Here is a 25,314-nt window from a genome sequence, read left to right on the forward strand (position 1 = left end):
ACTTTCCACCTCTCAACAAAACCAGAGGATTTCAGAGAGTGGACTTACCAGTAGGTCATGTCAGCAAGCCCGGTAACAACACTAAAAAAAATTAATTTGACAATTGCAAGGTGTCCGGGAATCACATTTCTCCTTTTTTGGTGGAAGCTAACTTCCTCATCTGGTCAAACCAGACCAAGTAATATTATAGCAGTAAAACCCCTGAATGTATTGAACTGAGCAAAGGTGCCTTTTACTGCTTGTGAACTTTTCCAAGAGGAAATTTTGCGTTATTTCTCCTCTCAACAGTTACATAGTCTCACTTCAATGCCCAGATCCTGGTGTCTATTTAATTAGTCTCTGTGGTTGTAGGTCCATAACTTTCCCAAGTAAAGATGGTATCAAACAGCACAAGAAGAAAAAATCCAATATCTCTAATCTTCAAAAGAATAAATGACAGCAGGAATGATATCTGATTATGTAAATATCTCCTCCTCGGGGGGAAAATGTGGTAAAAGAGATGAGGAAAGTGATTAGAGCATCATGGATAGTTAACATCAAGAATGAAGGGGAGGAACAGCGCTAGATTTATGGGCCAGGAGTCTGCTGCAAAGCGTAAAGGGCCTGTGAGAGAGCTTTTATGGCAAACTCAGGGAGATGAAGCACACATTTACTTCATCTCATATTTGGTGTAGGCTTGGGGAGTATTACGTGAGGCCTAATTGGAATCATGCAGAGCTATAATTGAAGAATGATGACTTGTACATTATAAGTCAGTAAGTAAGTAATTTACCTTTATCTTGTTGAAAAGCTGATTCTCCAGACATGGTTTAAACGCAGCGGGAAGCGTTAGAAGGCCCATTACACCAAAATAGTGCATATGCTCTCCAAGATGCCAGCAGCACCACTAATAACCCACTAATTCTCTTCAGTGTGACATATTTGAAAATGTTCCCTTCTAAAGTCCTGTCAAAGCTCGATTTAATTACCTATAATTTCCAGCGTGATGTAGAGTCTCTTATTAACTTTATCTTTCCAGCCGATAGCCCTTGTCAAAAACGGAGATACGCACATACTATATACCTCTTTAAATAGATGTACTCTGCTCTGACAAAGCTTTCATCTCTGGATAACATACACAAAGAAATAACGCCGCTCCCGAAAAGTTTCATGAAATAAGCGTCGCGCTCATGTAAACTCAAGCTGTCATCCACTTCAGAGGTAAACAACATGGCGAGGATTTGTTGATGCCACTGACATTAGCCTTATTGAAAGGACAGCTGTGGAAGGCGGGTGACAAGTCTTAAAGCGGTTTTGTTGGGTGGGGGGATTAAAAATAGATTAGGCTTGAAAATACAGCATCTATCACCACTGTGTGTGAAAGGCTCACGTGGTGTCAGTGGAGCACTGTATTTATTTCAGTGTGAAGCTGGCAAGTCCCCGCTGTGGATCTTATTTAACATCAGATTGTCTGGAATAAGACTCAAAGTGACACTGATGAGGGGGCCGATGGTGTCTGCTTTCAAATCCTCAAACAGGGACTGAGTCCATTGCATTGTTTCCCTGGAACAGCAACTGAGATAAGTAATCCTTGTCACTTCGGTTCGGGGTGTCGTGATTTTTTAAACTAACTCTATTATCAGCTTACAGGGGAAAGAGGAAAAGCAAGCTGTCCGATAATGACGTATGGTTGAATTAAACTTTGCACTTAGAAGGTGAAATGCACGGTGACAAACATAGCTGCTTCCACACATATAGCCCCTCTTAACTGCTGCTGAACTCTGTACTCCTGCAGATGAATGCATTCTGTGAAATTTCCAGTTGCAGCAACACTTCCCACGTCTGTATTATTCATACGTGTCGTCCACACAACACTTGTAAATAACCACATGTATATTTTATGGGATTTGTGCAGAAAGATTTAATAATTGAACGTTTTCTCTCACGCAATAAAAGAGTAGACCGGCTATATTCACACCAGGTGTTTAGAGATCTACTGCCCCACTCTCCGCGTTGCACTTAATTTAAAGAAACTCCGGCGGTGTTACCGTGCTCAGTCCATCAGAGCTAATATTTTCAGCTGAATCTTTCTGAGCCTTAATGCCCACTGACCAGGAAGGGATGCTTAATGCTAAATAAAAACAGTGCTCTGAAGGTGCTGCATTAGAGGCAGAGAAGAAGGAGGGGATGTGCCTGACATGGTGTTGGCTAATATCCGCTGACTGGGGTTGAATTAGAGCAGCTATCTGCACAGGCCCGACACATACCAGCGCTCTGATGCAATCAAGAAGGAGCTGTCTTCTCAACTAACCATGAATTCCCATGTCAGCCTCTCACTCGCAACCACGCTTCGATAACATCAGGTTGTTTGGTTTTTTTTTTAATGCTGATTGGAGGTAAACTGAATTTATGCTGATGATCCCTCTGTCTCTTTCCCGCTTTGGTTTTTTGCTATTCATGGCACACATTTATGCAGTGCACTCAAGTGAGTTTTGCCAGCGCAGCAGAGGCTAGCAGTGAGATTCACTCAACAACTTGAGTGCACTGTACAAGCTGGAAGTGTTGTAGAGTCTCAGCTTTGCCAGTTAAGAGTTTTTGGGGGAAAGCTGCGCATTCAGCAGATGGAAATCTGTGATGCATTCTCAAATCGCTCTGTACTACCAGTCAACTCATTGAAGAAGTGTAAACTCTTCACAAAACTCCTACACGAAGACCACTTCATTTAATGCAAATGTAAAAGTGAGTACTCCCACGTCTCCTATTATTTTAGAAAGAGAATAAATTATATACAGTCACAGTGCAAATGACTGTGACTAAAGCAGCATCTGCTGAGTGTACCTGTGAGCCAGGCACTCAGTCCGTTAATGCCACAGGGGTACATGCTCTCTGCCACTAATGCTAACCATTAACATTATCATGCCTTGTGGAGCTCTAATGGCTGTTTTTTAATACTTCCTTGCTCCTTGAATTAGCCATGGTGACCTTTGAAGCTTTCCCACAAGTCATTCATGTCTCTCTCCATCCCTTTAATGTTCCTCTCTCTTGCCGCCGTCACTCATTTGTTAGAGGCGGCGAGGAGAGATCAAACACGGAGCCTCGCTGCTGCCGAGGCTTCTTTGGAACATATCGCCCCCTTGTCATATCCCTTTTGTTATTAGCTGTGACACCAGTGCTGTATGATTGTGCCTATCGTTTATCATATAACTGTTTGTGAGTGTGTGTGTGTGTGTGTGTGAGTGAGTAGGTGTTGGGTAATGATCGGTTTGAAATGATGCCTGGCTTTTTGGCAGGTAGCACCGGTTTAGGCGAGGCCTGGAAGAGGAAACCTTTGTCATTTGAGGCTGGAACTTCACCTCTGGTCGTTTGTGTTTGTTGCGTCTTTGTGTTAGCATTGCTCTCACCTTCATGGCTGATGGAAAACCTGCCATATGAGGCTGCTTTAGGGGGGGGGGGGGGGGGGGGGGGGGTTATAATCAGTGTTGCTGTTTAATGTTCCATGTGACTGCTGTTTGAGTCATCCTGGAGCCTGTCTTTGAGCATGCACTGAGTTAAAGGCATGGAAACACTTTCAACAGGCGGCCAGTCCATCACAGGGCTTACACACACACACACACACACACACACCACACACACACACACACACACACACACACACACACACACACACATTCACTGTCATATTTACACTGTGGAACAGTTTCCACTTGCCTGAGTTATATGTGTTTGTCATAATTCTCTTGTCATCTTGCTTAAACGCTGTGCACACCAAGCCATAAATAAAGCCACTCAGTCCCCCGTAACTGGGAGGCACGCGTCTTTGTGTCTTTGATCATTTGAATTATTGAGACTTCACAGGAAACTTAAACCACTGAAGTCTGCAAGCTTTAATATATTTTTTGGTAAATCGGGGTGTAAGCAGAAGCGCGCACTGTGTAGACTCACGTGGGTGTGGCCAACTGCTTTTGTAATTGTTTGGACTGGAGGTGAGCATGTGCAATCCTGGCACAGCATGGACCAATCTGGAGAACTGGCTGGAACATGATGAATATGTTGCTGGTAGGAGGAATATATTATCAGCAGGTGGAGATGGAGTGGGCTTCAGTGAAAGCCAATCAAATAAGCTCCTCTCGCTCCTTCAAAGCACAAATGTACAAATACAGATTCGCTTCCAAGGACAGGTGATGCTGCTTGTGCACACAGTGTTGATGAAATTCACATTTCATGAAGCTTCAAGAAAATGCTGTCACCATGTGTTTAGCAGTTAATGGTCATTTTTGCCAAACGTTCATTAGTAAAAATGAAGGCAACTGGACAGTCTGGCATCAAAGGTACAACTGTCCTTATGGGTTCTTACAAAAGCCAGTTAAACAGGGAATTAGAAATTATTCATATACCGTCAGTAAATTCTTCCCACATTTCCCCCCTTTTCGGTGATGTGATAAACATCAAGCAAGACTATCTATTCCACAGATGGCCTTTGACCTCTGTCCTGCATTTCCTAATATGCATCTCCTCTCTCAGGTTACTTAATACTATATGGGACCTTTAATACTGTTCTTCTTCCTGTAGCACCCACTGTGCCTGATGTTAACTCCAATTTGGCCTACTCATCAACCATTTCTAAATTTGATACAGTGATGGACAGTCCTACATCCTAATAGCCAGTATAGCTTTGCTTTCACCTTTGAGGGTCAGCAACATGTATAGTATGGCAGAGAACTGTCCTGAGGAAGCCTGCAGAACAGACTCCATTCTATTCTTGAAAGGTCATAGAGTGTTGCTTGCCAAGCTGCTGGTTCGTCAGCCAAGGGTTAGCTACCTGAGGTACACTTATGGACGTATGACAGCTGTATTCAGAGACTTGAAGGCTCCATTCATATCTGCAGCCTTGGGCTTGTCAGACTAACATTTCCCCTGTATGTGCACGAGAACGAAGGCTTCACCTCAGGTGTTTTGGTTCAGAGATTTCTCTCATTACCACTCTGTTGCTTTCTATTTGTCTAAGCTGCCCCCTGTAGTACAGGATATCTTTAATGGTTTGTGAGCTGTTGCTGCCACAGGTGTCTTCGCTGAAAAGTCAATCCCCGTTGTGATGGGCTCGACATGTAAAGTCCTGTTCATTCTTGTGCCACACAGCTGTTCACAGATCATAGATCAGGCTACGAAGGGACCGCTCTGTCCAGCTGGAGTGTTTCCGTTCATAGAGCTGCACTTTATAACCATCGTGATGTGTTCATGATGGTTGATACAGTTACATCACTTTGGCCTGATTCGTTGCAAACTCCCAATATCTTTCAGGTTATGATGTTACCATTGAAGCAGGTGTTATGGTGCTCCCACTGCCTTCCTGGAACAACTGCTCAGTATGCTGAGTTGTGCGTCCAGACATGTGCCATGCATTTTGCATGCATGCACAGCTTTGGTGCACTGTGGAAACCAAGCGGGTCTATATTATAAAATATGCGTCTCACACAGGTGATTCCGTTTCCTAAGGTATCATGTCAGTGGACATTGCTGTTACGGTTATCCAAGAAAGGTTGAATCAAGGCCAGTGTTGGTGTTATGTTTTCGCAAAAGATTCCAGTTGAGGCATCCACAAGCTTCAAATGCATCCTCATGAATGAGCGCAAACACCTGGTCACAAAGATGAACACAAACAGCCCCAGGATCCAGGAATAACACAGACACAGTGGGTGGTGGAGAAAAGATGAATAAACGCATCAACATTGTCATCCCGTACGTCTGCGAAGTATCTGAGAAACTCCAGAGGATCTTCAACGAGCACTGCATCCAACACACTAAAACAAAAACTGGTTCCGCACATCCAGAAAAGCAATCTAGTGTATTCACAGTCCAGAGCGGTGAGGAATGTGCAGACCCATATATCTGTGAAACCAAACACCCACTAAACAAACACATGGCTCAACGGGAGAGGGGCCGACTCCTCAGGTCAAGACTCGGCAGTTTGCCCACACCTGACGGATGATGACTAAATAATACTAATGTTTAACTAAATAAAATGCCGGCCAAGCAGAAAAGTTTGAAGCTCTCATGAACCTATTTTACCGAACCTGCTGACGATGCCAAACTGATGAATAAAAAAAAAACACATTCTCTGGTCAGTCTCCGTTGACTTAAATTAATGTATTTATTCTGGGCCCAGGAAACAACCTCTATTCGTGAGAAACAGTATAGAATCTGCTTAACTACTCCTTCCCCCAGCAGCCTGTTGTAGCGAACTGCAGTGAGGACAAGGTCATAGTTAGTGTCTTCCCTGAATAACAAAGTCCAGTCGGAACAGTTCACAATAAACATATCTCAGGCGGTGGGCAGGCCGGTGTCAAAGGTCACAACAACTCTTATGAGTTATCACAAAAGGCAGCTGAAATGTTATTCAGTAATTATTTATATGCATTTCAATAAAGTATACCACACTCATTGTAACAAAATAAATTCCAACCCTGAAATTATAAACCAAGTCATATTTCTAACCCACAGCGTGTGGAAGGGTTTCTGAGGTAAATATTAGGACATACATATATAATACCAAGCGGCATGTTCAGTCATTGTCCTGCATAACAGGAGTGATTGGGAATCTGTGCGTTGTCAGTGAATCGTTGGGCTGATTCCAGACAGAGGTCTGGCTGAGTTTTTTGTTGTATCTGTTCCTGCCTGATAATCACTTGATAATCACTTACAGTACTGAAACAGCCCTTTGCTGCAGTTTTGCTGACAGAGAGAGCGCATTGTGTGAGCCCAGTCAGACTCCATATGGGTCTGCTTTATGACACAGATCCAAGTAGAAAATGATGATTCTCATAAAAGTTAAGCTGTGACAGCTGCGGCAACAAAGAGGGAGCATTTACACTTAACAACTTAGTACAAATGACTTGTTTGAATAATGAAAAAAGTCAGTGTCATTAGCTTGGCCTGTGCTTTTAATAGCTCCGTCTGCCACTTTCCCTCTTCATCAGTTAAAGATGGAGACTGAAAGATAATTCTCTTCATTTATCCTGGATGCAGTGAGTGTGTAACAGTGCTGTGTTTTTACCTCCAGGGGGAAGGAGTTTGGCCATGATGTGGATTTCATTGTGACCACGCCAGAGCCGGGGAGGGAGAGGAGTCTACTACCTGACGTTACTGATCGACTGGAACAACAAGTGAGTATGTTCTTTAGTTTTTTTGCACTTAAGAGAGGTAATAACTGTGAACTATGTTTTGTGAATCAAGTTTAGAGTTTATGAAATTAGTTTGGTATTGGTTTAAATCCAAATCACTGACTTTAAATATATTTTCGAAAAACAACTTACTGAAGTAAATAGAAAGGCACAGTTAAGTGGCAGAAATAACAGAGTGTACAGGGCATTGCAGAATACGCTCTTGGAAACTTGAAAGTGGATGAGTGTTTCATTACAGTAAATAGGAGTTGTTTGAACACTGTTTTGCATTTAAAACTGAATTATTGGAACTGGTATAGAGTTTCAGAAAGCCAAAACTTTGGAGTCAATTTGGCCGTTTGTGTTTTCATATCCTGTCTTATCAGTCCATTTTTAGGTAAATCTGTTCCTAGTATACAGCACTTTACCTAAGTAACTTAGATCCACCTTTTTGCCTTATGAAATGACATGTATTACACGAGTGATCATGAGGCTAAAATTGGGTTTGAATTTGCTCTTTAAAGATGTGAAGAAATTACCTACAGAATACATGAGAATAGAATAAATCAACATTAGTGTACAACATAATGTAGTTCTGTACTATTAAACCTACTATTAAATTAGGACACCTCTTGACATGATCTTAATACAAATGTAACATTTAAATCCCCATAAGGTTATTTATTGCAGGGCTCTGGTATTTGATTGAATTACGTAGTACAAGCGTTGACTTTACTATCTCTCTGTAAGTTAAAACTTATTCTAGTTATAAGATAAGTATGAATACCAAGATTCACGCATCAGAAAACAGGTTGCAACACAAAACCTACTTCTAGTTAGATTACACTCCTAGATGTTTACACCTACACCTATGCACTAATGGATGTAAGGGAAGTAACTGGACCAACTGACAAACTGCATGTTAGCTTGCAAACAACTGACCCATGTAAATCTGAGGAGTAAAATGGCTAACATGGAGCACGGCCGGTATGTTTACATAAACGTGTTGATATAAATACACTACACGACCAAATAGCATTGGTGCAGTCAGTATAATCAGGTATTTTGTATACTATTCATCCTAAACTGCACGAATATTACCAACTCTGACACTCATACTTTTCATTGTACGTTTATAAAGAATTGACAGTCAAATTTAATATGTTGTCACACTGACTTCCTATTTACGTAGTTAATTGATTTTGATTGGATGATGCTATTGATGTTTTGTAGCAACTGATTTTAGTTTAGTTAGTTTAGTTTTTTATTAGCTGAGAAATTATTTTAAGTTTTAATGGTGTGACCACATTTAATAAATCACTATTTTGAAACTCGCTAGCACTTACAGGAACTGAGGAACGACTTTAAATATAATTGGCCATATTTTGTGGCAGTGCACTGACCAGTGCAACTAGCACTCTGACTGTTCTGTATTTTCCTGACCTTGAATTGACTAAACTTAACTGGACACCAAAGAATTTTTTGTAACTGTTGCCAACTTAATGACTTTTTGTGAAAAAGTCTAGCAATTTTTTGGGCAAACCTCTTTCTGCGTCTACTCTGTTGAGTGCATGGCAGAGAAGCAGAGCGGCCACTGACATGTACAAACACTGTTGCCAAGGGCCATAGGTGGAGGGTGTGTTTTCTAGAATACTTCTTGCCTCACACCTGCCTCCGATACGTGTGCGTGTCCCCTGCGTCGCTGCTACCACCAGCTCTATCTTTCTACACAGAGTTTTCTTTGGATATCAGCCATCAGCAGGCTACTCAAATGTTGGATTTCTTTTCATTATAAATTAATTTCTGATATATTTTTGACATAAAATGTCAATAAAATGCCACTGTCTCCATGTGCAGCTGCTAAAATGGTTTAAAAAATGTATTATTTATATTTTTTCATGCCTGTGTCATATTCAGATTGAGCCTAGACATTGAAACTATACTGCTAGTATGACAGGTCTTTTCTCTGTCTGTTTTTGCTGGGAACTGCACGCATCACGTGAAAAATAGGCTAGATGACAAATCTCTAGATCACCGAACGCAGCTGCGAGGCAGTGCGTGCGCTCAAACCCGTTTACATGGGTGTCTAAATGAAAGCAAGTATGTTCCGCAGCCGCCACACACACTCACGCCATGCAGCCAGTGTGTTCCCGGCCGTAAGGACACACTGTATCTCTGACTGCAGTTCATGCTGTATGTTTCGCTAATAAGGCATTAAATGGAGTTTGTCACTTTTCCATCATTCAGAACTGTGTCCTTGGAAACTTACAGCTGCCTTTTCATAAAACTTAGACAGACAGGTCATCGCGGTTCCACTGATTTAGCCGCCTTTAATGGAAAGAGATTTGGAAAGGGGAGTGAATCGGGTAAAAGAGAAATAGTACAATCCAGCAGGTTACTTTTAGAACTTTCAGCAGGACTTTCAAGGACCGTAGACGGCACTGGAGATCCTTAAATGGAAAATGGATCCTTTAGTGGGGAATGGGCACAAAAAGAGAGGTGGGTGAGAGCAGAGAAAAGGGAGAAGATGAATGTGGGAGAGAGACAGATAACGGCTGATTGAAGCAGAGAGAGAGAGAGAGTAGTAGGTGAGAACAGTGGGAAAATGTGTGAGCGAGAGATAAAAACCCAGAAACAGACAATGTTAATGGCGGGCTTTGTTTACATACACTCAATGGTTTAATTATTGGCTGTACTCAAATGATGACAATTATTTGCTGCTAATATCACAGTAATGTGACAAATATCAATGTGCTGCAGAAGTGTCCAATTAAAACCCAGCGTATGTGGACACATGTATCTAATTACTTTAAAATGAGGTCTGAATCACAAATGTACAAACACAAGTCCATTGTGTTCATATTTATAATGTACTGATTTTATTTATTGTAATGAAAACAAAAAATGGACCTGGTTGTTTTTCAGCCATGAATAATGACCCTGCCGCTCGTGATCCTGTGAAGATCAGCAAAACGTTTCTCTCGTGTCCCCTTTTGAATCTGAAAAGAATTCCACACTCTCATCCAGTGCATGTTTGTTGCATATTTTTTAAAAGCCATAGCAGTTTTGAGGAAGTAGAATTTTATTAAAATATAATTTACAAGAACTTGAACTTCATGTCTCCATGTTTCTGTTGTACAAATGTAAAATGCAAATTTAAATTAAACTAAACTAAACTAAACTGCCAGAGTTTTTCCAAACAAAAGACAAGAGGCTCTTCTGTTATACGCAGAGTGAACTGTTTTCTTCCCTGTTTTTAATAGCAGGCAGGTGGGAATTAAAACATAAACAGTCAATGGTTCCACTCAGTAATTACTGAAAGGCAGTAAATAATGATAGTATTAGCTACATCTGTGTTAAACAAATTACAATGTCTGCTCTGAAAAAAGCTCTATTCAACTGTTTTCACTTCACATTTCAATAGGCTGTCTGGAAATGCAGTGACTCAAAGCTGAAACCAGACCTGCACTTTTAAGAAATCAGGGACAAAACCCACAGCACTTATTTTAATGAAAATGCATTGCAAAGTTCAGTTGAAGTTAAAATGAGGCTCCAGCAGTCTGAGTTTGCCAAATCAAGTGGCTCTCTTAAAGAAATGTCCTTTTAGTACAAAATTCCCTCTTGGTATTTCTATGGACAGACTTTCATTGCTCAGCTGTATAGGAGGGAAGGCGGCCACAGGTTGGTTTGTTGTAAGGACACAACTATGGTGTTAAAACACCCTCAGAAATATTCATAAACATGTATTATGTAACTTGACACAGTGATTCGTATCTGTACATTTAATTTACAACTCGTGTATCATCATTTGTGTTTTTGGAAAGCTCTTCTCTGCATATGTGAATTTTGCGTGACACAAGATGGACACAAAAGGATCCACAGGAATAGGAGGAGATTCACAAATATATCATAACATTTAAAAATGTTAAGCTGACTTACATATGATGATACACGAGTTATAGATTAGAGGCACTGATACAGATTTATAGATACAAATCACTGTGCATTTATTTGTGCATTGTGTTTCACCAGTTAAATAACTTGGCATTTGTTTGTGAATAGTTTTTGACTGTTTTAACACCAGACAAAACACCTGCATTAACACTCAGTTTAGCTAACTCAGACGGCTGAGGCTTCATCCTGTCTTTGGCTGAATTTTACAACGCGTTTTTGCACAGAAAAGAATTGATAAAGGTCGTCTCAGTCACTCTAGAAAAGTTTGAGCAACATGCAGCATTGTCCTGTGAAAACTATGTGTCTCTAAAACTTTACTTTTACTATGGCCCTGTCCAGACCCAGCATTAAGATGCATCTAGGTACGTCTCTTCACACCCTGCATTAAAATGCGTCTCCACATGCGTCTCGAGTGACCACTTATGATCGGATCTCACTTCCCTGCTATAAACACGTAGGCCTACATCATTTCAGTTTGCAAAGACCAAATGTGCCAATATATATTTTATGCGTCCGCCTGTATGTGACGGTCCACTAGGGTCAGGTGATGTAAATTTCATCATTGGAGGGTGTACGTGAGGCTCTGCAGACATCCACATACCCACCAATTTGTTATGTCCCTGCAGACGGTCCACACGGCCGCTATGCTACAAGGAACCAACTGCACATGAGCTGGAAAACAAACATGGATGCAGAGTTTGAAGAGAGGCTGTGTGAGGTCGTTTGCCGCCACCCTCGCCTGAACAATTCATCTTTAAAAGAATAAATACAGCACGCCTATGGTGGTCTGTTGTCAGTGTGTGTGTGTGAGAAAGAGTGAATCAGTCTGCTGCGCACAGCTGTAGTATGACATAAGATTTAACTCATGTGATAATGTGGTAGGCCGCCACAAATAAATCAATGAACTGACACTGTGAGATCTGTAAAAACATTTTCAGTTCATTGTGAAACTGTGTTGGGACTAATCAGGCTGTGGCAGAGGAGATCAGTTGAGTAGGCGGCCCCTTCGGTGTGACCCAGGGATGCATTTGCATTCACATGCGCAAATGTGGCCACATGCAGCTCAGACCACCTCCAAAATGTTGAGTGATTGGATTTCAAATGTGTCCACGTGTGACCACATTTGGAGGGGGTCAGAGCGGATTATGGACACATTCTTTTCCCGGGCCACATTAAAAAAAAAAAAAACGTCTACTCTATTGATGTCCTCTGCCGCAGCCTTGTCCCACAAGTGTTTTACTATTTCAGATGAGGATAATTGTATTCCATAGCCCGACTGGTTAAAACAACAACTCGTTTGGTCTTTGCAAACAGAAATGATTTACAGTGGGTCTCAAAAGTCTGACCCTACTTACCCATTCAGGTATAGGTGTTTATTTGCATATAGAGCGAGGAAGTGAGATCTGATCACAAGTGGCCACTTGAGACATATGTGGAGATGCATTTTAATAGCAGGTGTGAACTGACTGAGCTGTCCACTTGTGTTTGGATCATCTGAGACGCATGTTAATGCAGCTCTCAGCCGTCTCCTGTGACTCTGGGCAGCGGCTCTGAGTCTATACATATACCTGTTTGTACAAATGAAATACTTCACAACATGCAGACAGCTCAGTTTCCGCTGAACACGATGACACAGCATGTTACATCAAAACTGGATCTCCAAAACCGAATGGAAAATACATTATGGACAATATCACTTACAGGAAATGTACAGTACCTGACATCTGGTGAAAAAAAAAGAAGGGGAAGGATGTGGAAGGAATTTTCTTTGTCAACACAGTCCCCTCCGTTAGATAAATGCGTAGTTTGGAGGTGGTCATGAAAGGAGACAAGTGTTTGATGAAGAGCAGGACCACGCTGTCTAGTCTAGCTGCCGGCTTCTTTTTTGTCATCACTGGGTTTAAAAATAAATCCCTCTGTCCTCCACCACTTTTCCATCTACACCTCCACATGGCTCCGCACTCCTTCAGAGGTCCATCCAGATGATAATTACCTCCTACTCACTGTATGTTATCGCGGGAAGCTCACACCTTTTGCAGCCACTTAGATTCACTATAAGTGGAGGTGAAGGTGTGAAAGTATGTGTGAATGTGCGGGGATAAGGAGGTAGAATGGATGTGAGACAGTGAATTAGGCAGGTAGGGCAGGTGTTAAAAAGGCTTTAGGAGCCTAAGAAGGGACGGCGTGATACAAGTGGAACCTTTTTCTTCTCAGCAGGCAGGATGGAGCAGGGACTGGTCTGCAGGGACGAGGACACAAGAGACAGTGATTAAGTGGAGGTAGCAGAGGTTGACTCTAAGTCGTGTAACCTTGTCATCTGCAATCAAGCCCCCGGGGGCCCACGTGTCTTCACGCAGGCCTAATATCACGGGCAGTACCCCCACCCCCCCACCTCCCCACCTCCCCACCCTTTCAGCACCCCTCATCAGCCTACAGGGAGTTAAAAATACATCTATCTAAAAACGTCCTTGTAAAAACGGGTTCATCATTTTTTTTCTCTCCTCTCTCTCTCCCTCCTCCTGCTGATATTCTGAAAGCATAACTTGGGGGCAGAGGCAAGGTCACCCACCAGCTTCTGTGGCAGACAGATGAGATTCAGCTTGGCCCTGGTAATAGCAACGGAGAGACGGAGAGGGCCATGTTTCATCCTCCGTCCATCTGTCATCTCCGTCTCTAAATACTGTATAAGTGCTGCTTTCTGGAGGCTGAGCCGTGTATGCATCGCCGCCATTATAATGCCATTCAGCTCAGGCTTTGTTGTTCTGCATTTGATGCGAGTCGATGTGGTTAGAGATCGGAGAGTTTTCCCCTTTGGTTGAATAAGTTGATTCGGGCGGAGCTGCCCATATAGCTGAGGTTATTTTGCAGTCGCATAGAGTTACTTACTGTGAGATCTAAATAAAATCTGAGCAGTAAAGGCTACTTTGACTGACATTGAGAGGACACACAAACCGCTGCACTTTAATTTCAGCAATCAGTCTCTTTCATTCTGGCGAAGCTTCAAATCAAAGTCAAAGCACAGTTCAAACAGTCCTGGCTAACACACGCTAATCTGCGACTTGAAGGCAGGTTTTGAAGTCTCTTTCTGTGAGTCAAAGAGAATGCGAGATGAGATCTGAGCGCCTCGCGCTCGTCCTCTGGATGCAGGTGGCTGTGTTGGCCACGGCGACCACTCTTCACATCACCTCTGAAGAAAAGACCCTGAGTTAATAATCAAATAAAAAAAAAAAAGCTCAGCTTTTAGATCACAGTTTCAAAAGTCATGTTCACTTGACTCTTTTTTTCTTTCAGCGCTCAGAGGCAAAGCTTTGGGGGAAAGATTATCTTCCCGCTGTCCTCCTCTGTAATTCCCTCTGTAAACAGTTTTGGTGAAATAAGCTTACTCTCAGATGCTCGCTGACATTACCTGCTGTGTGGGAGATGATTACTGAGCGCTACTGGGCTAAACAGCCCCCGGCGTTGCTGAGACGGGGAACTTCATGACATCCTGTTTTTATGGTGGATTTGCGAGTGTATGTGTGTCAGACGCAACGAGAGAGACTGAGAGAAAGCAGCGCAGCTGTACTCTATGTGCGTAGGCAGGAGGGCTGAAAACCTCATTGAACGATGGGCATCCATATTCAGGTACTTGATGGTCTGTGCAACTGTCGCCATAATGCATTAATACCTTTCTCAGGAAGGCACCAATAAGATTCAAGGCTGAGAGAAATGTATTGCCAGGAGGGACCAAAATATCTGCTGGAATACAGGAATTCGAAGTGACCTACATTTGCGGCCCTATGTATGAGATGGGTTGCAGACCTTCTCCCACAACTTGTCTGAAGTGTGGCTCGAGGGGATTTTAATTTCAGATTAGTCAGTGTTTAAATGCTTTTATGCCGTCATTCTGGCCTCATTATCTAAGTGGGAGCTGCCAGTGCCTTTAGCTAAGCTTTTACAGAATGTAAAGGGAACTTTAAGAATCCCTCTCCCTGCCTATTATTGGAAGGTGAATGGTTATCTGTAATTGCAGAGGGGGAGCGATCCAGAGGTGCAGAAGAGGGTGGCATCAAGAACTTTTTGCCTGTGATTGCTCAACAAACGAGTCCACCCCTGAAGATAATTAGAGGAGGGAGCTGGTGATTTCTTTGAGATCTGCTCCCTCTGCGCGTCACTCAAGGTTTTCACCATCACCACCTTGGATTTCTCACTACCCCCCTTCCCTCACCGCCCTCTGGGAAACGCTGTCCTTGTCTGATAACGTGTGCGGCTCGACAGAGGCAGGACTGTTTAGCAGCGGCTATGCTGACAAGGTGTTTAATGTTTTGTGATTAACCTAAGTCATCGGCTGGACAGGCGGAGCGGCTGCTCACTGCAGTCGCTTCCCCAATTATTGCTCTTTAAGGAGCGTGTGGCAGATTTATGGCCAGTGAGAGGAGAGTAGTATCCCAACAATTACGCCGGGCGCTGGAATTAAATTGACAATTTGTAATCTTAATCGCCTTAACACCCCTGCATCCAGTGAGAAGCATAATCAGCCAGGGCGAGGCCTGGAGGAAATCAATTCACAGACTCTGTCGTTTTCTTCGCTCTCCTTTTCTGTCTTTCCCACTATCTACTCATCCACCTATTTCTTACTTTGGCTTACAGGTTGAACGCTCTATTCTCTAACTCTCTTGCACTCACTCCATTTCACTTTTCTCTACACTTAAGCTTTGTTTCTCATCAGTGGCCCTCTCTCCTTCAACACACTGACATCTTACTTGTCAGAGATTTCCATTATCTAAGGAGTGGAACCATTTACCAGGGAATGGGCTTCAGCCATCTACCATGGCTGACTGGAGGCTCATCTCTCTATTGGATCTTACACTCAACCGTCCCTTTTTTTTTCACCACTCCAGGCTCAAATCAGTCTGATGACAAGTCTCAGCAGATGTTCACACAGCAGTCACAGAGTCCTTTTACCGGCTTTACCTTTGTTCGTTTGGCATGACAAAAGTTGCATTTTTTTAAAGCTGAATTTATCCAATCGAGCTGATTTGCTCTTGATTTAATAACCGAGCAGATTTCATTCATGAATTCATTTTACAAGTATTAACATGACTTATTGCAGCTTCAAAAAGATTGCTCCTTTTGACTACACAATCAATGTACTTAAGTGCGCTAAAACAACAGAAGACAAGTCTGATAGAGACAACTGTAGTGGTTCAACTGTGGGCTTCTTTTTTTCACCATTGTTCACAGGCTTGGTAGAGATGCAAGCCTATATGTTGTAAATGTTTTGTTTTTTCTCAGAGGACTTTTATGTTTTTTAGCAATTTATTTCTCTAAGCAATAAATCAGACTTATAAATCCTAATTAAAGATTAGTCGGTAATGACTGAAAGCAGCAGCTGCTCCTATTCATTTGGCCCAAAATACTCAAAAATGCAAAGGGCATGCTTTGACTTGCATTATGACTCTTGAAATGTAATTGATAGGTTAGCCACACTCAACAACAGTGACCTGTTTTACTTATGGTTGAATGAAAGTTCTGTTGTTGTTGCCATAGATTTTTAATTTTTGTTCAACTTTTCATCAAACTATAAAACAGAAACTTTTATAGTTTGAGGGCAGCTAGTTTTTTTTTGTTGTAAGACCGTTTATTGGCCCAGAGAACTTACAGTCATACTAGCAGCTTTGCTAGTCTGTACTTAGGAACAGCAGCAGTTGAAGCTTGATGTTAATGTCAGCATGCCAACATGCTCAAATGGTGATGTTTAGCAGATGTAATGTTTACCACACTCACCATGTTAGATTTGTGTATTAGATACTAACATTTACTAATTGGTAAGAAGTACAGCTAAGCTTGATGAGGGCCCCTAGTTGAGCTGATGATGGGGTTAAATGAGAAGTCATGTGATCACCACAGTTACAATTACAATTCATCCTGAGGAGCACAGGAATGTGTATACCAAGTTTCTAATAGTTTCTAAGAAATGTCTCTCACAACCACAAATATCAACCTCGTGGTGGCGCTAGATGAAAAATCACATGTTCACTAAAGAATTCATTGTCTGGGGACCATGAATGTGTGTGTACCAAATCTCATGGCACAGTAGTTGTTGAAATATCTCAGTCTGGGCCACAGTGCTCCATGTACCCACCGACTGATAGACTTTCCAGAGCCACACCATTACAATACATGAGACAGTCACATAAACATTCACATGACCAAAAGAAAAAAAAAAAAGCACTATAAATCAGACCATCCATTAGTCCACTAGACATCCTCCTCCTCGAAATTCATCTCATTTCTCCACTCACTATTTTAAGATGGCAAATATCCAACCTCATTTAAAGAAACATAACCTTGACTCAACCATTTTCAATACCTCCAGGCCTGCATCTAAGCTGCCTTTTATCTCCAAGATCATGAAGAGTCTGATTTTAAAGAAGGCCACAGTGCTCATGGAAAGCAATAACATTTTGTAAAAATTGCAGTCAGGTTTCTGACAGCACCACCAAAGCACTGAAACTGTGTGTTGAGATTGTGAATGATCTTATAACGAAACTAAGAAACAGGGCTACGCTGTGTGATAGGGCTGTTGTGGTTAAGTACAGCATTTTGCTGCAAATGATCCCCAAGTTTTTGCTAGATTTCAAATAAAGGGCTGTACATGAATTGGTGTACCTAGGCTGAATTCTAGGTCAGACAGCGGGAGCAATTGTCATCAGATGTCTGGCAGACTGGCAAGCATAGCTTCACTGACAGTATTCATCTTGTAAAACCTTTGTACTTAGACATTAAAGGTCGCATATAGTATAAAGGTAGATGTCCATGTGTTGTTTGATTATAGAGCAGGTCTAGGTTCTATATTAATACTGTGAAAGTATCAAAGTCTCAGTCCACAGAGAAATGCGCACAGCCTGTATTCAGAAACTGAACTAGCCGTCAGGACTTCTGAAAGTTTGTGGTGTCACAACACTCAGCCCTGCCCCAAGCCCCGCCCACCTGGACCCACCATCCAACCTTGCAGGATTTGGTTTCTCTGTGTTTACCTGAAATCTGCTATATTATCATATAATCACACAGAAAATAGTCAGCCAATCAAAAGAGAGGCTCAGAACAGCCTCCTCTCTTCTGATTGGCTCACTGACCTGTTGTAACTAGAGCCCCAGAGAGAAGCCTGAGAGAGGAGGTGTAAAACTAAATTGAGATGGTTTTAGTTCTTAAAACCACAAACACATCTTATACCGGTAATATACCAACACTTCAAATTAAACACGGGAAAAGTGTAAAATATGGGACTTTTAATGAACATTGCATCACTTTTAGACAAATGTATGGGACTGAATGTGACCAAACTTTCCACAGCTAATTTGTAACAAAAAAGAAGTTGTTTTGATTGCCTGGTCAAAAGCGAATCTGTTGGTGCTTTAACAAATAACATCAAGCCACGCCGTTAAACATTTTACTATAATTGTGCCTTTTGATCCAAGTTAAATCTTCCAGTAATTGAGTTTTTTGAATACAAATAAAAAAAATGAAATTGTTCCTGCCTGTCAGTGACAGACATCATCATGCAGGCTGTTATATCCTCCTGTTGTCTAAATTACTGTAATACTAACAAAACATGACGTGGGTTTGGAAATATGTTATCGGTCAGATTTAATTCTGATCAACACCTTAGATTTGACTCCAGTACTTTTAACCTTCTCTGATCTAGCATGCAGACTGTGATCCTCAGATAGGGCTGTTTTTGGCTGCTCTCAAGTCAGGGGTAAAGATGACCGGGTTTTTGCTGTCAGGGTCCCTGGGTGATCACTTGAGCTCGATTGAGTGGATGCCCTCCTTAAAGTTGCTCCCCAGGACCCATGGGGATTTTTCATAATTTTAGTTGCACGACTAAAACTGAATTTGATATTTATCTTCATCCTATAAGTTTTCCAGCCATTAATGTTTTAATCGTTATGGAGAATACCTTAAGGACTGACGTGTCTGGCTAATATATAGTAGTATATGAAACTTATAATAATTATTAACTACAGATATTCATGCCAAATTGTTTTATTTCTCTCTCTTTACCAGGGCATTTTGCTGTACTGTGACTACCAGGCCTCCACCTTTGATATGTCCAAGCTTCCCTGCCACAGGTTTGAGGCTATGGACCACTTTGCAAAGTGCTTCCTGATCTTGCGGCTGGAAGCAAGCAAAGTGGAGGGAGGTCTCAACAGTACCGAGGAGGACAGCAGGGGCTGGCGGGCGGTGCGCGTGGACTTGGTGTCGCCACCTATGGATCGTTACGCCTTCGCTCTTCTGGGCTGGACCGGATCCAGGGTACGAAGGACTGTAGAGACTCAGTGGCAGTGAGGCTGCTGCAGGTGGAATCCATGAGTAGAAAAAATGTAGAAGATCCTCTGTTTTTAATGATTAATAATTTATTGTGTGCCAACATCATGTAATAAAATGTTTCTTAAGTGCAAGAACAACATCTAGGTAGACTTTATTTTACCAAAAGGAGGTTTGATTTGCAGTTTCTAAGAAGTCAAACGTTGTAAACACCTAAATGACCTTGAAAGAAACTTGAAAGATATTGAAAATACACAAAGTTGAGCAAATGTATACCACTATAAAAATAACATATCTAATGTCTGATATCCAAAAAGCCTCTTGCTACTGACATACAAAGGTAAAAAGTCCTTCAGGAAGGCAAATGCATTCATTATTTCCTTTCAATGCCATAGAAACAGACAAATGAAACAGATATTTGATTTCAGACTATTGATCTTTTTCTTCCACAGCAGTTTGAGAGAGACCTGAGGAGGTTTGCTCGATTAGAGCGGCGGATGCTTTTGGACAACCACATCCTGTACGACAAAACCAAGGTACTCAGTGCATCAGTACATACACAAGTGGAACTGATTTCTTTCTTAATTAACTAATAACATTAAAAAAAAAATCATAAGCTTAATATTTATACTAGCTGTGTGGGTTAAACATGACACAATGTTGCATGCAAATATGGGTCAAACTCTTTTGTCTAGACTGAAATACCTCAGACATTCATATATATATATGACATAATTACTGTAATGTAATGATTTATGCAACAAAATATCTTAAAACATACACAAAATCTTTTGACTACTCTGTGGCATAATTCACTTCCGTGCACATGTCCACACAGCAAAAGATGCCAGAATAAGAAATAAAATATACATAGACAGCTCACCGTACAAGCTGCAAATTGAAGCAGGTAGCTGAAATATGTTTGGAATTACATGTCTAATTTAAAACATGTTTACTAAAACTGGAACTTGCTATGGCCACCAATGCCAGCATGGTCTACTGTATATGGAACCAACCAGAGAGTATATTTATTGAAAAGGGATGAGGAAGGCACAGATTTCTTTGGTAAGGTATGGCAGATCACATTTCTCTTTTATTAATATTAACAGCAAAAAAATGGCATTTCAGTTTTTTGATATGGGACATTTTTCTGTTGCATCCTGACTTCATGATTCAGACAGGTGAGATAGGTACGTCTATTTTTACACTAAAGTCCTGAATGTCTAAGCTTATACAGTGATTTATAGCCTTGGTCACATTGTGCTGGTGAACACGTTTCTGTGATGCAAATTTCATTTATCACAGAGGTTTTGCTGGTGGTTGCTAGGAGCAGATAATGTTTTTTAAATGTTCATCAGAGGAGTATGTAGATTTAGGAGAGTTGTTTCTGTAAGACAACTTACATAAGCTTGTACAGTTGTGTTGATCTATCTACGTTTGTTGCTATTGTTATTATGAAATAATGTAGCTAGGTAGCTAGCTGGCCATGTAGCTAAGGAAGATGATGTCCCTAGTAGGCTACCACTAGCATTCAACGTGTACGCCTAGCTAAGTCTAAGGTGCCAGTAGGCTAGTTTTGGTAGCCTTGCTAGTTTTTCTAAATAAACCAACTGTTCCTGAAACCTTTATCTAGAGCACAGGCATACATGTGGCAAAGTTTGTGCAATATCCAGCCAGATCCTTTATTGTTTCACCTCTGTTTCAGTTTTGACAAAGCAGTAGTCACGCTTAGCCAGACCATCTCACTGTGCCGTCGGGCTGCACCCATTATCATTCTGCTACATGGGGAAAAAAACACTCTGGCTAAATTGCATTTCTGAAATGAATCGCAGTCGTCTTGGGCAGCGCTGAGCCCAGGATGCAGCGACAGTTGTGCTGCAAATTAGTTTCGGTGGGAACTTGGGAACATCTGTCCAAGGGGAGGCAACCACTGTTATTAAAATGGTTAATTCCCTGCAACGAAAATGCCACAAAAAACAGTAAAAGACATATGTCTGCTATGTGGTTAAATGATCCAAATCTTCATCAAAACGTACCTTTTTTCAGCATTTAGGCTGTTAGCTCAGCAGTTGTTGTTTCCTGAAGAAAAGAGGGGAAGCGGAAAGGGAGGAGAATGCCTCATGAGATACGTGGCCAGTGGCAGCCTATATCTAGTGAATCAGACTAAAGCAAGACCAAAGTTCATCTGTAACGATTCGGAGAGAAACAAACGACAGACTTGCAGCTAGCCGGCCTGCCTCCAAAATATGTACTCTCCATGTACAGTTGTACAACTCAGTAATTTGAGGTAAATGTGTATTTTATCATCAACGGGGACACAGAGGAAAGTTACTACACATCAGGATCTAGTCTAAATAAGACCTGTTTGATAGGAATTACTTCTCATTCCTCCTGTCATAGTCATGCAAACAATGGCTCTGTAAAAGCGTAAGCCACTGAACAGAATGATGACACTGATGATGACTGACCGTAAACATCTTATGTGGAACTTTTTCAGTCCTCAGAACAGCAGCGAGCTGTATGTGATGTGTGTAGGAGGACTGTGAGGTACTGTGGCAACACCACAAACCTTGTTAAGCATCCAAGATTTAATCACAATACAGAATATGATGAGGTTATGCAGCAGTGGTCTGAAGAAGAGCAGAGCTGCTGCTCGGGTGAGACAGTCCTCATTCAGTCCTTTGGCAGCGGCAGCATTGTCCAGGTACAGAGAGAGAGGAGCTATTGGCGACATTTATCACTGTCACTGACTGTAGATTCACATCTGTCCAGGCTCCAGTTTATGGTCAAACAGCTGGAGCTGCTCACACCCTTCAAACTATTCCTTTCATTCAGATTGAAATAAATAAATGCCAGCTAATTAAATAAACATGCTTATGAAATAAGTAATGAAATAAATAAATGCTACAATAAATATATCTCCGAAGATCAGTGCCTCACATCACATAACCCTCAGATCAATTCAATAAAATATTTATCAGTGACATTATTATTTTCAAAGCCCAGGATGCTGAAGTTTATTGCCAATAACACTGTATATTTTAATGACACTCACATATCCATCTTAGATGATTTGCTCTAGAAGTAACAGACCTTACTTTACTACATGTAGGCATATGAGCAGCCAATATGTTCACTGACCCAGCCTCATTTGTTTTGACTGGCAGTTGACAGATTCACAGACTCAATTATGCATTTATTATGGCATACATTTTTCTTAATGTGTATTTTGCTGCTATTTTTTTTTTTTACTTAAAATTCAATAACAGGCATTCTATATAAGACGGTAAGCCTATGCAACCTGTCGCTTCCTCTCCTTTTAGTGTATTCTGTACAATGTATCGATATGGTTACTCGGTATCGGATCAGAGTGGTCTAGTGGTCTCAGACTTTTGGACACGTCGCATTATATGTCCAGGCTGGTAGAGCTGTCGTAACAGCACACCTGCATGTTTGATGTTTTCTCCTCCTCCTCCTCCTCCTGTCACGACCGATATACCAGAGACAAGCGTTGGAAAGAAATAGTGGCCAAGCTCCAGCTGCCTGGTAATATTTTTCTGATTGAGCAAGCTTGTTCGTTTTTTGGCACTGGTGACTAACGTGTGTGTAAGAGGGAGAGGGAGGGACAGAGAGAAAGAGAGAGAGAGAGAGAGAGATAATATGAGCATCATTTGGTAGCCAAAACAAACCTCTACCTGATTGGAGGAGCTTTCTGCAGGTGCAGTGTGAGCAATGCAGGACTGCAGGGTTTGAGCACATAAACTGTGACCTTTGACTTTACATAGCAGGCGGTTTACTCGTACAGTATGCATTGGAACTTAACACCAACATTTATAAAATTGCAGTGTATGTAGGGTATGTGTATGTCAGCTATGCTCATTTAAAATGTTTTCCCTCGCAGATAGCTGACACTTTATAACCGACCATTAACCAACAAGATTAAAAATGTACAGACAAGTATAGACAAGTGTCTGTAACCCATTAAAAACTTTTTTATTTATTTTCTTAACTTTTCTTCATAAGAAGGGGTTTATTTTTACATTTGAAGCAGCACAAACAACAACAGAACAGGAGGATTTATGCATTTTTATATCAACAAATTTCTCAAATCCTCTGTAAAATATACTATAAAATATACTACTATCTATCTATATAATATACAGACATAGAAGTGGAAAGTCTGAAAGACTGTGAATCAAAATCCACCAGCAGTGAGTGCAAAGGCCATCGGATCAGTGTTTTCCACACTTCATACTATTGGGTGGGATCTTCCACATCTCCCCTCTGAGTATGTGTTTAGAGTGAATTACTGCCAAAGCACCAGTCCTCAAAGGTTATCGGAAGGATTAGGGCCTGCATGTCCAACAGCCTCCGCCTCAGAAAACTTTGACAAGTCATCTATTCTGTGCAATATATGTGTCGACTCTGAGCGAGCGGAAAGTTGACACTGGAGCGAGAACAACATTTTTAATAATAGCACTGTGTTTAGTGGGAGGTAGGCGGGGTTTAGCAGGCCAGACACAGTGCTCCATCTCACACACACACACACACACACACACACACACACCTACACATACACACATATACAAACACTGCACAAGTGAATGCAGAGTATACATGACTACATCAGAGCAAGTCAAGTGAACAAAACGCATCTTAATGTTTCAATATGTAAAAGCAAGCTTGTTAATTTGAAGGCAATTGCATCAGGGAGTTCATTTACACATTTCGAAATTAAATAAACCACATCTTACCTGATACTATAAATGCGCACAGTGAAAGAGTAAATGTATTTGCAGCACAATTTAACCATTTAACTCTTTGCTTGCCTACAATGCTGGAGCTAATTAGGTTTTCATTAGGAACACTTTGCCTTTGTTGGAATCATGCACTGATTCTGCTGCAGGAGGGATAAAACAGTGAGTACGTTTGTTTTCCTCCAGTGTTGAAAGTCTCATGTAGTGGTGATAATAGCTGTTAAGATGGGCTGTCATGGGCTGGTAACCTATGACACAGTCGAGTCTTCAGTCATGGCACATGAGATATTTTTATCCATGCAAAGAAGTAATTTTCCACATGTGAAAATCAGTTTTGAAAACTGGTGTGATGAGCTCAGAGGGAAGGGTGACAGATGGCAGGGATTTTTACAGTTACCACGCAGAGAGCAACAAGTAAGATAGTGTGAATTGTATTCAATGTAGCTATATTCAATGTAGCTGAAGCTATATAGCTACAGTTAGCACGAACAGCTGCTTTTTTGGTTGTCAAGAGCGTCAGCCCTCGTTGTGTTTACCATACAAGAGGTTATAATATGCCCTCGGAGCAGAGCTACTTCTTCAGGGCAGATTGGAGGCTACAGTGACGCAGTATCGGAAAGTGACGAGACGGGCCAACTGGGCTGATCAGCATTAGCTAACCTCAGTGGAAGAAAAGAAGTGATGGAAAAAGAAGCAAAACAGTAGGAATGAAATTTGATGCTGAGCTCACGTTTCTTCTAGACTGGTAATTAAATTTTAATGGTAATGTTGGCTAAGTAGCAATGGCATCATTTACAAATAGCTCTTTTAGAATATAGCTAATAGCTAGTTTGAGATGTTTTTGTTTTTTTTTTTGTCAATGAAGCCATGTGCTATCTTTAATTCCAAGTTATTTATATGTCATATATAAGCTGGAGTTACACAACCTCAGCTGTGTTTTATCCTCATGACAGATATACAGCTATGAGACAGTGAGATACACTCCTTACTACCAAACAGACTCTTAGACCCTAAACTCACAAACTAAATCAAGGACTAAAACTCTTTTGGCCATTTGATTTTGTATTTCCACCACATCTGAAGAACTGAGAAAACGAGGCAAATTAGATCGATAAGACATTAGAAGCGGCTTTGTTTGAGAGGCCACGTTTACAGAG

General features: G+C 41.4%; 1 protein-coding gene across 1 annotated transcript in view; it reads left to right on the forward strand.

Annotated features, from left to right (window-relative positions):
• The window catches only part of dntt (deoxynucleotidyltransferase, terminal), an 86,921-nt gene that overhangs the window by 30,985 nt on the left and 30,622 nt on the right, over nucleotides 1-25,314 (forward strand). Inside the window, exons 8-10 of the mRNA XM_056396024.1 lie at nucleotides 7,037-7,139; nucleotides 19,140-19,388; nucleotides 19,853-19,936. Coding sequence (XP_056251999.1) covers nucleotides 7,037-7,139; nucleotides 19,140-19,388; nucleotides 19,853-19,936 — 436 coding nt within the window. The remainder of the gene's footprint in view (nucleotides 1-7,036; nucleotides 7,140-19,139; nucleotides 19,389-19,852; nucleotides 19,937-25,314) is intronic.

The sequence above is a fragment of the Seriola aureovittata genome, chromosome 14 (assembly GCF_021018895.1).
Source record: "Seriola aureovittata isolate HTS-2021-v1 ecotype China chromosome 14, ASM2101889v1, whole genome shotgun sequence".
NCBI lineage: Eukaryota > Metazoa > Chordata > Actinopteri > Carangiformes > Carangidae > Seriola > Seriola aureovittata.